Source organism: Urocampus carinirostris, chromosome 2 (genome assembly GCF_059441175.1).
Source record: "Urocampus carinirostris isolate Australia breed hairy pipefish chromosome 2, RoL_Ucar_1.0, whole genome shotgun sequence".
Classification (NCBI taxonomy): Eukaryota; Metazoa; Chordata; class Actinopteri; order Syngnathiformes; family Syngnathidae; genus Urocampus; species Urocampus carinirostris.
In genome coordinates, this window is record NC_142350.1 from 54,472,430 (window position 1) to 54,485,614 (window position 13,185).

A 13,185-nucleotide genomic window follows, 5' to 3' on the forward strand; every position below is an offset into this window, starting at 1 on the left:
AAATAGAAAAAGAGAGGAGAGAAAAGAGAAGGAGAGAAAGGGGAAAGCAAGAGAGAGAGAGAGAGAGAGAGAAGAAGAGTAAAGGAAAAAAGGGGAGAAAAAGAAGGCAAAAAGACACAGAGAGAAAGAGACAAAGAGGAACGAAGTAAGAGACAGAGAGTGAAAGTGAGAGAGATAAAGAGTGAGAGAAAAAGGAAGGAAATACAAGTACAGCGTTTGTGAGAGGCACCTGGCTTTGGCAACATCAAGTGGACATATTTCAACCTGCAGATCATTTTTCTCTTGCGCTTCCTTGAGCGTTGTCTCACAAGCCGGATTCAATTCCTTAGCGGGCCTGGTATGGCCCACGGGCCGGCTGTTCGACACCCCTGGTTTAAAGGGTATTTGAACATAATTATCATACATAAAAAATAGATATTGGAGTCCTATTTGTGGAAATGCCCTCCCCCCTCAATCAGTCGTCCAACCTCTTTTTTTCATCACACTAGGGGCAGAAATACAGGGGGGGTTAATTCGCCCTACAAAAATGCATTATACCTCACTCAAATAGTTCCGCTTAGTTTATAATTTGTGGTATATTAAATACTTTTGAAATGTTGTTTGAAAATAAAAAGGAACAGGTTTTGTTCCGCCTCATGTTCCATTTTTAACTCCGGGTTACGAGTCGAGAAGTTGGTCAAAATAAGAGCTGGAGTTCCTTCAAAGTTTTTATTACAGGATATTCTATGCATAAAAGAGCTACAAGCAATGGCAGATGTAATTCACAAATGCAAAGACTGAGGGGGTTTACCGTCATTCTTATACATTGTAAATATTTTAAAAATGTAAACATTAAACATAAAGGGATCCAAAAGTTGAGAGCATTATTCCACTGATGATAGCCTCGTCCTTCTTGGGGAAATCTTGCTCGAAGTGCTCAACATTTGCCTGAGGAAATCAATGGGATTTTGTTAACAGGAACGAAAGATGGACTTTACTTTTTGTGATGGACTGCACTGACATTCTTGAGCTGATTAAATCTCCTCATGGTCTTAAATAGATTCTTCTATTTTTAGTCTTTCAATGTTACTTCTTTTTAAAGTATTGAGGTGAAAGATCTAACAATGGTGCTCCAGGCCACTTCTTACTACAAAATAAAACAATTTTGTACAAACCAGGAAAGTAAAAATGATTCAATGTTAAAGTATCGTGTTCTGTCCCATTTCAGGTCCTGGTTATCTTCTCAGATGGTCTAGATGAAGATGTGATGACGCTGGAGTACGAGTCGGAACAGTTGCGGAAGTCTGGTAAAAAATAAAGCAAAGCAAATGAAAAGAATAGAAAAAAACCCTGAAGTTTTATTTCTGTAATCCGACTTCTCGAAGGAGTGGATGCGCTGCTGATGGTGGGCCTGGAGGGGGCGCCGGACTTGGCGCAGTTGCAGATGCTAGAGTTCGGCCGAGGGTTCGGCTACAAAGTACCGCTTAGTATTGGGATGCAGAGCGTGGGCAGTACCATACTCAAGCAGATTGTGAGTTGAATGCTTCTTTTCGCTAATGCTAGTCGAATAAATGACTGACTCCATGTTGTTTTTTGACAGGACACGGTGTCCAATCGCGAGTGCTGCAGCGTCATGTGCAAATGTTCAGGGCACGAAGGCATCCGTGGATCTCGGGGTTCCTTGGGTTCAAAGGTTACATTCATGGTCATCGTCATCACCATCGCGGTCTTCTTCATGTTATTTATCTCTTGCAGGGTGCGTCAGGGCAAAGAGGTTATCCAGGATTCCCAGGAGAGGAGGGCGTACCTGTAAGTGATCTCACATTCCTGAAGATCCTTCCTTGAAAACTGCTTGTGGTGTTTATCCTTGGTGTCAATGTGTTCCAGGGTGAGCGCGGTGGTCCCGGACCGAGTGGACCTCAAGGTGTTCAGGGCTGCGCAGGAATCCGAGGATCAAAGGTACAGTAGAATCCCCGGATAGGACATGAATCTGTTGTGAGGTGGGGATCGCAAAGTGAGTTTGCTGTTTAGGGTTAGGGGATAGAAAGCTAAGGTAATTAGCTCCGAACCCCAGGTACCACAGACAAAAGCCTTAAAATAACTAAATACCAGACTTCACAAGATCATCAGGACTGGCCAACATGATTCTTCAGGGCACAGTCCAAGGGGCAGGAGGAGAGGAAGACCGAAAAAGAACTGGGCCGACAATATTAAGGATTAGACTGGTGCCAACAGTGGAGAAAGCTGTCCAGAGTGATACTTATGAACCATGATACTTATGCTTAATATACATATGATTAAACAAGATAATGAATAGATACACCCATAAAAGAAAAATGAACGCTTATTTACCTTTAATGTGACATGACTTGAGCCGGTTTAGTAGAGAAGCGGGTGGATGCAAATGGAGGGTGAAGGAAGGCGACGGCGGATTAAAATGAAATAGATTTTAAGCCTTTAACGTTCAAGGATTTCTATGCCGTTTGAAAATGTCCTTGCTTTAAGCGCCTCTTTATTTGTAATAATAGTCCTGATAGTCTGTGAGATAGGATAATATTCTTTACACTCCAAAAACAATTGGACAAATAAATCCCAACTTCTGGTGTTTTGAAGAAATAAAATTGATTTCTTTTGTTAAAACAATTATTTTGAAATATTCATTTTTATTTGGATAAACCCAAACTAATTGTTTTTTTTTTTATAAATAAAAGCCCAGAAAATCTCAATTCATCCATTTTTCCAGGTAATTTTACACAAAATGATCTGATTTTTGGGTTTTCCTAATAAAATGAAGTTTTTAATTCCAAAAACATTATGGCGCCATTCTCTTGTACAAAAAAAAGGAAAAAAATATTACCGTATTTTCCGCACCTAAAAGTCTTAATTTTTTTCAAAAGCTGACCATGCGCCTCATAACACAGTGCGCCTTATATATGGCTCAATATTAAATTCGCAAGGTCTCGCAACTTACTCAACAGCCGCCGACTCGATTTTACCCCGAACGTGGAGTAGTGCGCGGTGTATGCTGGGATTTATATACCGGCGTTTCATTGGCTAACCAATGTGTCAATTATCATTTGAATCGATCACTATTGGCTGAAGTTATTCGGAGCTTCGGATTGGCTAGATGGCCAAAACAAACCCTGCAATCGGCCGAGTTTAGCAATGGCGTAGTATTTTTTTGGGGGTGCGCCCTATAACCCGGTGCGCCCTATAGTGCGGAAAATACGGTAATTCTTGTGGGGTTTTACTGAAAAACAACACAGGAATCAATCCAGGAAGGGTCGAATCAATCCAAGCATTTGCTTCTCCCTTAGCTGAACTGAAAGTGTTGGGACCTTTAACTACCGGTAATCAATACATTACAAAATATACAATACTGTATTGCACTAACTTGAAAATGATTTAAACAAGATACTAAACTGAAAGAAAAAGTAAAACAGCATTGTGGGAGGTAGTTTGGCTAATAGCATATCTGTATTTTCATGATGCAGTGACTCGAACAGACAGGACATCGACCAAAACCAGAGACATAACTGAGACCAGTTTGAACTGGGACGTAAAATAATTTGCTGTTGTCGTATAGTGGAGAAAAAAAAAATCCACAGCACAAAGTGAAACTACGTATCTTAGAGGTCTACTTTTTCATGCTGAGCCTTACTTGCCTGTTTCGTTTGTTTTGTGTTCAGGGCTACCGAGGTCTGCGAGGTAATCGGGTAAGTGACATTAGCATAGATGAGGTGATCTTTTAGAAGGAAGTTGACTTTGAAGAACGTCGCGTGATTGGTTCGGCAGGGTGACGACGGAGACATCGGATTGGACGGCGTTAACGGAGATCAGGTACATCTCGGGGGTTTCTCTTTACCCTCATTATCATCATTATAGATTGTGACAAAGGCTCTTGTTGTTTCCGCATGCAGGGCCTGCCGGGACGAGCCGGTAGCCGAGGAGAGCGAGGACATGCTGGAGATCCGGTAAAGTGATCATGGTGTCATCGTTTGGTTGTAGCGTTTGGAACTGGCCTTCAAACATCTTGACCTTTTGAATTCCTGACCTTTGCTTGAGAGGAGTAATTTTGTTGCTCCTTCAGGGCATTCCAGGTATCCGAGGGGAGGCGGGGCTCAAAGGACAGCGAGGCCTGAGAGGAGATCCGGTGAATTTCTCACCTGTTTAGGAAGACCATTCAAGGTGCTGATGACTTGACTGACAGTTGAGTGCTTTTTCAGGGAGAACCAGGACGGGACAATACCTTGCCAGGGCCCAAAGGAGACGTCGGAAATCCTGGATTACCGGTCAGCCATCCCACAATTCAACACTGCCTCTGACATTATCATGATGATATCACTTTGATTTGTAAACACCTATCGGTTAGGTTTTAACATTTGATTTTTTTTTGTTTTATTTTTCCTTCCTTCATTTCTTTCTTCTCCTCCTTCCTTTCTTGTTCCCTTTCTTGTTTCCCCTCTTCCTTTTTCTCTTCCTTTCTCCCTTTGGCTTCATTTCTCTGTTGCTTTCTCACTTTCTCTTACTTTCTTTCTTTATCCATTCCTTCTTTCCCCCCCTCTTTCTATCTTCCTTCCTTTCTGATTTCCTTTCTTCTGTTTCTCTTTTCATGCTTTTCTCTTCCTTTGTTTCTCTTTCTGTCTTTCTTTCTCTCTTCCTTCTCTTTGTCCTTCATTTCTTTCTCTCTTCTTTCCTTTCTTTCCTTTATACATTCCTTCTCTTGTATCCCTGCTCTCTTCCCTTTTCCCTTTCTTGTTTCCCCTATTCCTTTTTGTCTTCCTTTCTTCTTTTGTCTTACCTTTCTCTGTTCCTTCCTCCCTCATCCATTCCTTCCTTCCTTCCTTCCTTCTTTTTTTCTTTCTCTTTTCACTATTTTCTATTTCTTTCTTCCTTCTTCTCTTTCTCTTTTCATTATTTTCTATTGCTTTCCTCCTTTCTGTTTTTCTTTCATTCCCTTCTTTCTAACTTCCCTCCTTTCTAATTTCCTTTCTTCCCCTCTCTTCATTCTTTTCTATTCCTTCTTTTCTCTTTCTCTCTGCCTTCTGTTTTTCCTTCATTCTTTTCTCTATTCTTTCTTTTACTTCTTTTCTCCTTTTCTCTTTTCCTTCATCTCTCCATTCCTTCTCTTCTTTCCGAGCTCTCTCCCTACTTCCCTTTCTTGTTTCCCCTCTTCCTTCTCTAACATTCTCCTTTGGTTTTCCCTTCTTTCCCTGTTCCTTCCTCCCTTTATTTCTTACTGTTCTTCTTTATCCATTAATTATTTACTACCTTTTTTCTAACTTACCTCCTTCCTTTCTAATCGTTTCTTTCTTCTGCTCCTTCTCTATTCATTCTTTTCTTTTCCTTCCTTTTGGTTTTTTCTTCCTCTCATCCTTCTGTTCTTCCTTCATTTCTTTCTCTATTCTTTCTGTCCTTCCTGTTTATTCTTTCCTTCCTTTTACTTCTGTTTTTTCTATTCCACCTTCTTCCATTGTGACCTTCTTCTTTGTCCCCCCTTCATTCCTGCCTTGTTTTCTACTTCCCATCTTTTGTTCTGTACAGGGAGAACCAGGACAAGACGGTAGAGCCGGAGAAGCCGGCGTGTCCGGGAATGCTGTGAGATGTCTTCTGACACCATCTTGGTTGAATTTGCTCAGTATGTCTCACGCTGAATATGTTTTTGTCTTGTGTGTGCCAGGGCCCCGATGGAAGACGAGGAAACATCGGGGAGAAGGTTGGGGATCAACCACAATATCTTCACACTCGGCTTTATGTCACCAACAATTACACTGACAAATGTGTGTATTCTATTTGTGTCTCCTCAGGGTGCTTCGGGCAGTCCTGGAGATCCTGGAGTGTCAGGAACTCCTGGGGCTTCGGGTCCTCAGGTTCGTACCAAACAGGAAGTGACGTCACTGTTAAAAACTGATTCTCGTTCGGTTGATTTTTTTCAGGGCCCCAGAGGAGTCAGAGGTCAACCTGGACCAAGGGGCATCCCTGGACTTCCTGGACCACAGGTAACCAAGCGATCGGAGTTATCGCCATAGTAACAGTACCGAATGTAGACAAACAAATGCGGTGTCTTGCAGGGGGGACCAGGGTCGCCAGGCGGGGCAGGCTCTACGGGCAGACGTGGTGGTAACGGTCAGAAGGTTAGTCCATCACAGTTTACCGAATTTACGTAATGTCGGTATGGTAACCGTCATGTTCCTTGTTAAAGGGACAACCCGGAGAACCAGGCGTGCGAGGTGTGCAGGGAACCATCGGAGCACGGGGGGCACCGGTGAGTGTTTTTATCAGGTAAAATGCTAACTTGCTTAGCATTAGCATCTGCTTTGAATAAGTCGGACATAAACACAATAACGTGTGAACAATGACTGTATAGAATGAGCTATGTGTATGTATATATTTTTAAGAAGTATGTGTCATGTGTCAAATACAGCTGTACTTTGTGTACCCCTCATATAAACTGTTGATACCTCCTCCAGGGTCAAGACGGCAGAGATGGATACGGACCAGCTGGACCCAAAGGGATTAAGGTGACCGGGCGACATTCTTGCAAGATTATGAATACGGTCACAAATCAACGTTGACTTTTTGTTGGTGTTGGGGTTCTTTTGTGCGCTTTGTGTGTGTATTCTCTTTCTACATTTTTGTGTGCATGTGTTTTCAGGGAGATTCGGGCTTCCCCGGGTACCCCGGTTTAGTGGTGAGTGTTTCGAATTTCTTTGACGGGAAATATTTTGATGAAAGAAAGCCTTTTGAGGGAGGTCTGACTGGCTATGATGCCTCTTTCGCTCTCAGGGGGAAAGCGGGCTCCAGGGTCTTAAAGGTCTCCCAGGACGGAAAGGCAACCAAGGTCGAGGGGTAGGTCATTGCCAGCCAAATCTATTAGAAAAAACATACAGAATTGTTGAGTTTTTCCCTTTTTACTTCGCAGGGTAACTCGGGTCGTACCGGAGACGCGGGTCAACCCGGAGTGACAGGTTACGAGGGGCACAGGGTGAGCGTGTAATTTCTGCTTTAGTTAAAAAAAAAAATCACAGAAAACAACCATTGTAAAAGAAAAACAACAAGTTAATGAGTCGATGATCTTTTTGGGCACACGCAGGGCCCACGAGGTCCTGCTGGAGGTAAAGGAAAGACAGTAAGTGCCGCTTTTATCGGGTTTCCATCTAATTGTGTTGAGGCGTTTCCTCATGTGTGCTGTTGCCGTGTAGGATTGCGAGCTGATCACCTTCATCCGAGAAAATTGCGGTGAGACCTGTGTTTTTTATCTAAGGCCACTTTCATTCTTTCATGCCGTCATCCAATCAGGTACAAGCTTCTTTTTCTGTTTTCTGTCTCTTTCAGCCTGCTCCATGGGTACGTTCATGATACTTCCTGTCTTTGTCAGACTTCACTTCCCAGCAGCCAGCCTGACATCGGCTTGAGAACGAACGAATGAATGAACGACTGAATGAATGAATGAACAAACGAGCGAGCAAACACAAACATGATCGAGAGACCTTGCTTAAAGTACAGGAATCAGTTACTAGCACTCAGTGGATAAATTATCTATGCTCTGATGAACGAATGAATTCTTTAATCTAGCAATGGATTGACAAACACCTGAATGGTTGAATGAAGGACGAATTGGAATCATTAAAGAATGAGAGAAGGACCAATAGAATCAATAAACAAGCAAACTGATTAAAGTATTCGAACATGTCCAAATGAATGAATGAATAAACCAATTTTAATGCATGAAAGAACAAATAACTATGAAAGTTGAGTAAGTTCAAAAGTAGACGAACGTGTGTGAAAAAAGAATGGGTGAATGAGTGAATATGAAAAATGAAAGACACTTGCAAATGACCCACAGTGAATGAGGTAGCAAGTGATGTCTTGGAAGCCATCTTACTACTTTTTTGCGAATGAATGAATATAAATGACTAAAAAATGGAGCCAATTAATAGTGGGTAGTATTTCGCTAGGTCTTTCCCAAATGTTAATGCTGATGAATGAACAGATGAATACATGAATTCATAAACGGTCTAATGTGAACGAGTCAACAAACATCGAAGAAAATGAATGATTGCTGGCGTTTTAGTGGCCATCTTACAACTCGTTCTTCCTTATAAATTGATAAATGGATGCATTTAGATAGATAGATAGATAGATACTTTATTCATCCCCGCAGGGAAATTCATACTTCCAGCAGTATCCTTGTGTTGAAAATAAAATAATAATAAAAGAAAAGACATAGAATACAGGGGGCGGCAGTGGCTCAGGAGGTAGAGCGCTCGTCTTGGGATCAAGAGATCGCTGTTCGAATCCCGGCTCCTCCGTGTTACATGTCGAAGTTTCCTCAGGTAAGACACTGAACCCCTAATACCCCCAATAAGCAGGATAGCGCCTTACATGGCTGCACGACCGCTATTGGGAAATGTGAAGCACAATGTAAAGTGCTTTGGGAAGTCTTGACTTGAAAAGCGCTATATAAATGCAGATCATTTCATTTCAAATACCCAATATAACGTGTTGATATAGAGTATCTAAATAATGCTACATAAAATACACACTGTTATTAAAAATAGGGTAATATGCAAATGTGGGGGTGGGGTTTAATGTGGGCTTTTACTCCCCCGGGTGGAGTTAAAGAGGAAGAAATGATCTCCTCAGTCTGTCCGTGGAACAAGACTAACCCAAAGTGAACAACTGAGAAAATGAACGATGGTAAGCATTCTACTCGCCGTTTTCCCGCATGTTCTTTTTGATAAATTAACAAATGGACCAATGAACAGATTCATGTATAAATGAGGAGATCATTTCTTCCTCATGCCATGAGGCTCTTTAACTCCAGCCGGGGGGAGTAAAAGCCCACATTAAACCACACCCCCACATTGCATATTACCCTATTTTTAATAACAGTGTGTATTTTATGTAGCACTATTTAAATACTTTATATCAACACGTTACATTGGGTATTTATGTATTATATTTCTTTTACTTTATTATTGTTTTATTTTCAACACAAGGATACTGCTGGAAGTGTGAATTCCCCTACGGGGATGAACAAAGTGTCTATCTATCTATCTATCTATATAACCCAATGCCAATGCCCAAACAAACCACTGAGCAAATAAATAATGGCTTGCATATTGATAGTCTTCTTACCATTTGTTTTAGTGAACGAATGAATGAATAGAAAATGAACATATTCAACGATAAATAATGGCAAACAGATGTGTTCTTATTGATTTATGTGGAAATGCTTTCTCAACCTGCCAAAAACACCCAAATAAATAGGACTCAGAGGTTGGCAACAAAAAATGTTGAAAGCCACAAAAAATATTAAAAGTTTTATATAAGCCTTATAAGGAAGGTGACGTAAACTCATTCCAGCCGCATGTGGCTCCAGAGCTGCTTGTTGCCGACACCTGGTATAACCCATAACCACAAAAATGGTAAATGGACTGCATTTATATAGCACTTTTCAAGTCACTGAAGTCCTCCCAAAGGGCTTTACAATGTGCTTCACACTTACCCATTCATACACACACAATGACACCCTGATAGCGGCATCAGCTGTGCAAGGCCTTAGGGGTTTAGTGTCTTGCCCAAGAACACTTTGACATTTAACTCGTAGGAGACAGGAATCAAACCTCTTGGTCTCATGCGGCGCTCTACCTCCTGAGGTACTGCCAAAAATATTACTACAGTAATGCTAAAAACATACTACAAAAAAACAGCAGAAATACTTCAACACTAAATATTAATTTAAACACTTAACACCTAATATATTATTTTGCTTCGATTAGTGAGCGTTTCAGAAACAATTTGATGAAACTAATGTATTTGAAGAACAAATTACAGAAATAAGTGCAAATAAGAAAACCTAAACTCACAAAACGTCACAAAGGGGTGGGGCGAGTTTTGGGTATGAACGAATGAATGGACAATGAATGAATTAATTAAAGACACAATGTAAGAGTGAACTAACATAGAATAGAATATACCTTTATTGTCATTGTTACAACATGGGATATATTGTGACAACGAAACTGGACGTGGCACTCCAGGTCCACATTTTACAGTGAGGATAAGGAAAACAAAGAGATAAAGGAACAAAGAAGATGTTTGTACTGTCCTTGTTGTATAGGCTTTGTTTTCCTCCGAAGGGGGGGGGGGTGTATGAAGGGGTGAGGGACAGACAGAGATGGGCGGATCCAACTAGATGTTTTATCTTACATGAATGACCTTTAACGTTTGCTTACCAATCTCACCGCCTGCCGCATTCATCCAGACTTGGGTTCTTGCCCTGCTCTCCCCACGGAGCTGGTGGTGGCCTTGGACATGTCCGAAGACGTGACACCGGCGGCGTTCGAGCGGCAACGTTCGGCCCTCTTGTCCCTCCTGGAGGACCTGAGTGTGGCTGAGAGCAACTGCCCGACGGGGGCCCGCGTGGCCGTGGTGGCCTACAGCGCCCACACCAAGTACCTGGTCCGTTTCCACGACTACCGCCGCAAGTCACAACTTCTGGACGCCGTGAGGAACGTTGCTTTGGAGCGGAGCAGCAACCGCCGGCAGTTGGGCGCCGCCATGCGTTTTGTAGCGCACAACGTGCTAAAACGCGTGCGATCGGGCGCCATGATGAGGAAGGTGGCCGTGTTCTTCTCCAACGGGCCCGCGCAGGATTTGAGCGATGTGGTGACGGCGGTGATGGAGTACCGCGCCCTCAACGTGGTGCCGGCCGTCATCTCCCTGAGGAATGCTCCTGCCATTAGCCGTGCCATGGAGGTAAGTTTCAGATCAGGGTCTTTGGCGGGAATTTAGGCCTCTCCGATATTAGATGCAGGACTTGAGCTGACCCGCTAGGTTGCTGTGACCTATCTAAAAGCACTCTTGCACACGTTATCCAGTTTGAACCAATTAAGACCATTGAGTCTCACGTAGCTACATTGAAGAGGCCTTGTTGCCCCCCTAACTGACCCCCACCTCTCGTGTGGGTGGACAGCCAAGACTAGGCATTATCTTAGTTAAGACAGACTTCGACCGTGTCATTCACGCTGAAGAGAATATGCAGCTTTCTGGTTCTTATTTCTAATACATTGAGCATTTAAGTTAAAAGAATGGGGCTGAATTTACCTTTTCCACTGTATTTGGAATTTAATCTGTTTTGAGTAGGGGATCACAAAATGAAACTACCGTATAGCAGGGCACAGATACCTATGGTAATAGGGTAATGCCTTCCGAATCCCTGTTACCCGAGATCAAAATATTAAAATTATAGTATACAATAAGTACTATTTAAATGTAATGTAATAATTTCATGATGCCGTGATGCAAACCAATAGCAGACCACCTTTATATTATGTCGACCAATAGTAGATGTTTGGACGCGTTCTAAAGGATGGGCAGGGCACCTGTATGATGCGGCAGGGGTAAACCAGTGAAAGCTGTCAGGCCCTGCTGTTGAACAGAAGAGTGTGGTTTGTCACCTTGACCCAAGTGACATGGCCGCTTTCTTGAGTCCGGTTTCATCTGGAGGGACGAAAGCATGACCGACTTAGGTGCCTAACTTGTTTAGGTGTTTGGGCAAAAATGTTTATGTGTGTTTTTCCCTATTTTTTTCCCTATTTTATTTACTTTGTTTTTGTATGTGTTTGTCTTGCTGTCAGTCACCCCTCTTGAGGAATATGACCAAGGTAGATAGATGGATAGCTAGATAAATAGTAGCCAAAATCCTGTAGAGGGGCCGGAAACAGATAAAGTGCAAACATTGTAAAGCGGAGGTCCATTATGTTAGACTTGCTTTGAAGGGAGCCAAACCTCATATACCGCTTTTGACGACGTTAGATATCAATGGCGTAAACTAATTCTATTGACTGCTCGAGACTTCAGTGAATGTATTTGGTTGGATTGTGTTGGAACTAAGTTAAAGTGAGTTAGGAAGCTTTATTTTAAGAGCAACAATAATTTCCCACTATCTTATTGCATCCTTCTGACAAAGCCCCCAAAGTAACAGAAAGTTTATCACTATCATTTTGTGTCATTTAGTCGCCAACAAGCAATATTAGAGTAAGTTGAGGAACTTCTCTTAGACAATTGAAATCTCTTCTTGATACAATTAATGTGTGCCATCAAGTCCACTTGGTGCAAAAGAACTATACTGAAGTTTAGCTGATGAGTTGTATTTATAGAAAATAACTTCTTGGCTCCTAGCTTATCCAACTGAGTTGCTGATAGGCAGACTCCATGTTTTTGCGTAGGTAATTTTAAATAAAAAATGAGAATAAGCTCCACCCTATTCGACGTGTTCCAAGGGATGGGCAGGGCACCTGCATGATGCGACAGGGGTAAACCAGTGAAAGCTGTCGGGCCCTGCTGTTGAACAGAGAGTGTGTCACCCTGACCCGAGTGACGCTTTCTTGTGTTCCGTTTCACCTGGAGGGACGAAACCATGACCAACTTAGGTGCCGAGGTTTGGGTGTTAACTTGTTTGGGCATTTGGGTTGGCCATGGTCTCAAAAGATTTTTGTGTGTTTTGCTACTTTTTCCTTTTTTTTTTAAAAATTTTCTTTGTTTTTGTATTTGTTTTTCTTGGTCGAGGGATATGATCAGGTTAGATGGATAGATAAAATTTGAAACAAATTTTTCCTTTCAGCTTGATGACACCGGAAACTCCCTCTTTACTGTACTGGGTAGAGACGCTGCTGCTGACATAAGGAAGGTGAAAATGTGTGCCATCTGTTATGGTAAGTCCCTGTCTTGTTAGTATATTAGCTTAGGCTGTTAACTGTACTGTTAACATTTTTGTGGCCAGCAAAACACAGGTTTTTGGAGATGCGCCATTGTTTATGTTTGAATTTCTTTCCTTAGATTTCCCCCTTATCTTTATATCATTTAATGAAAAGTGATAGCTAAACAACTACCAAGTTTTACCTTTGTGAAGGTCTGCTTAAAAAATGTTGCACAAAGGTGTTGACGAGCTAACAGTTACTAATGGATATTTCCCTAAAAATGAATCGGTTGACTGATAGAGGAAAAAACATGGAGAATAATATAATTAACAGTATAAGGGGTAAACAGGGTTCCTACAATTTAAGGCAAGTTAAAATCAAGACTTTTATAATGCCTTTTAAAATCAAATTTAAGTTTACAAAAAACACAATCGAAACCACTAAAACACAAATTTGAACACCTTTTTTTGTTTTTTTTAGATCACATTTTGGTTCAAGA

The 13,185-nt window shown here is 41.7% G+C and overlaps 1 protein-coding gene across 1 annotated transcript in view; it reads left to right on the forward strand.

The window, feature by feature from the left end:
- col6a4a (collagen, type VI, alpha 4a) overlaps window positions 1-13,185 on the forward strand; it is a 61,202-nt gene that overhangs the window by 42,702 nt on the left and 5,315 nt on the right. Inside the window, exons 12-36 of the mRNA XM_088327143.1 lie at window positions 1,208-1,286; window positions 1,365-1,510; window positions 1,580-1,672; window positions 1,735-1,788; window positions 1,867-1,938; window positions 3,669-3,695; window positions 3,775-3,819; window positions 3,900-3,953; window positions 4,070-4,132; window positions 4,206-4,271; window positions 5,524-5,577; window positions 5,660-5,695; window positions 5,787-5,849; window positions 5,916-5,978; window positions 6,051-6,113; window positions 6,182-6,244; window positions 6,450-6,500; window positions 6,635-6,670; window positions 6,766-6,828; window positions 6,902-6,964; window positions 7,073-7,108; window positions 7,182-7,218; window positions 7,315-7,326; window positions 10,250-10,743; window positions 12,611-12,701. Of these exons, the coding sequence (XP_088183269.1) occupies window positions 1,208-1,286; window positions 1,365-1,510; window positions 1,580-1,672; window positions 1,735-1,788; window positions 1,867-1,938; window positions 3,669-3,695; window positions 3,775-3,819; window positions 3,900-3,953; window positions 4,070-4,132; window positions 4,206-4,271; window positions 5,524-5,577; window positions 5,660-5,695; window positions 5,787-5,849; window positions 5,916-5,978; window positions 6,051-6,113; window positions 6,182-6,244; window positions 6,450-6,500; window positions 6,635-6,670; window positions 6,766-6,828; window positions 6,902-6,964; window positions 7,073-7,108; window positions 7,182-7,218; window positions 7,315-7,326; window positions 10,250-10,743; window positions 12,611-12,701 (1,924 nt within the window). The remainder of the gene's footprint in view (window positions 1-1,207; window positions 1,287-1,364; window positions 1,511-1,579; window positions 1,673-1,734; window positions 1,789-1,866; window positions 1,939-3,668; window positions 3,696-3,774; window positions 3,820-3,899; window positions 3,954-4,069; window positions 4,133-4,205; window positions 4,272-5,523; window positions 5,578-5,659; window positions 5,696-5,786; window positions 5,850-5,915; window positions 5,979-6,050; window positions 6,114-6,181; window positions 6,245-6,449; window positions 6,501-6,634; window positions 6,671-6,765; window positions 6,829-6,901; window positions 6,965-7,072; window positions 7,109-7,181; window positions 7,219-7,314; window positions 7,327-10,249; window positions 10,744-12,610; window positions 12,702-13,185) is intronic.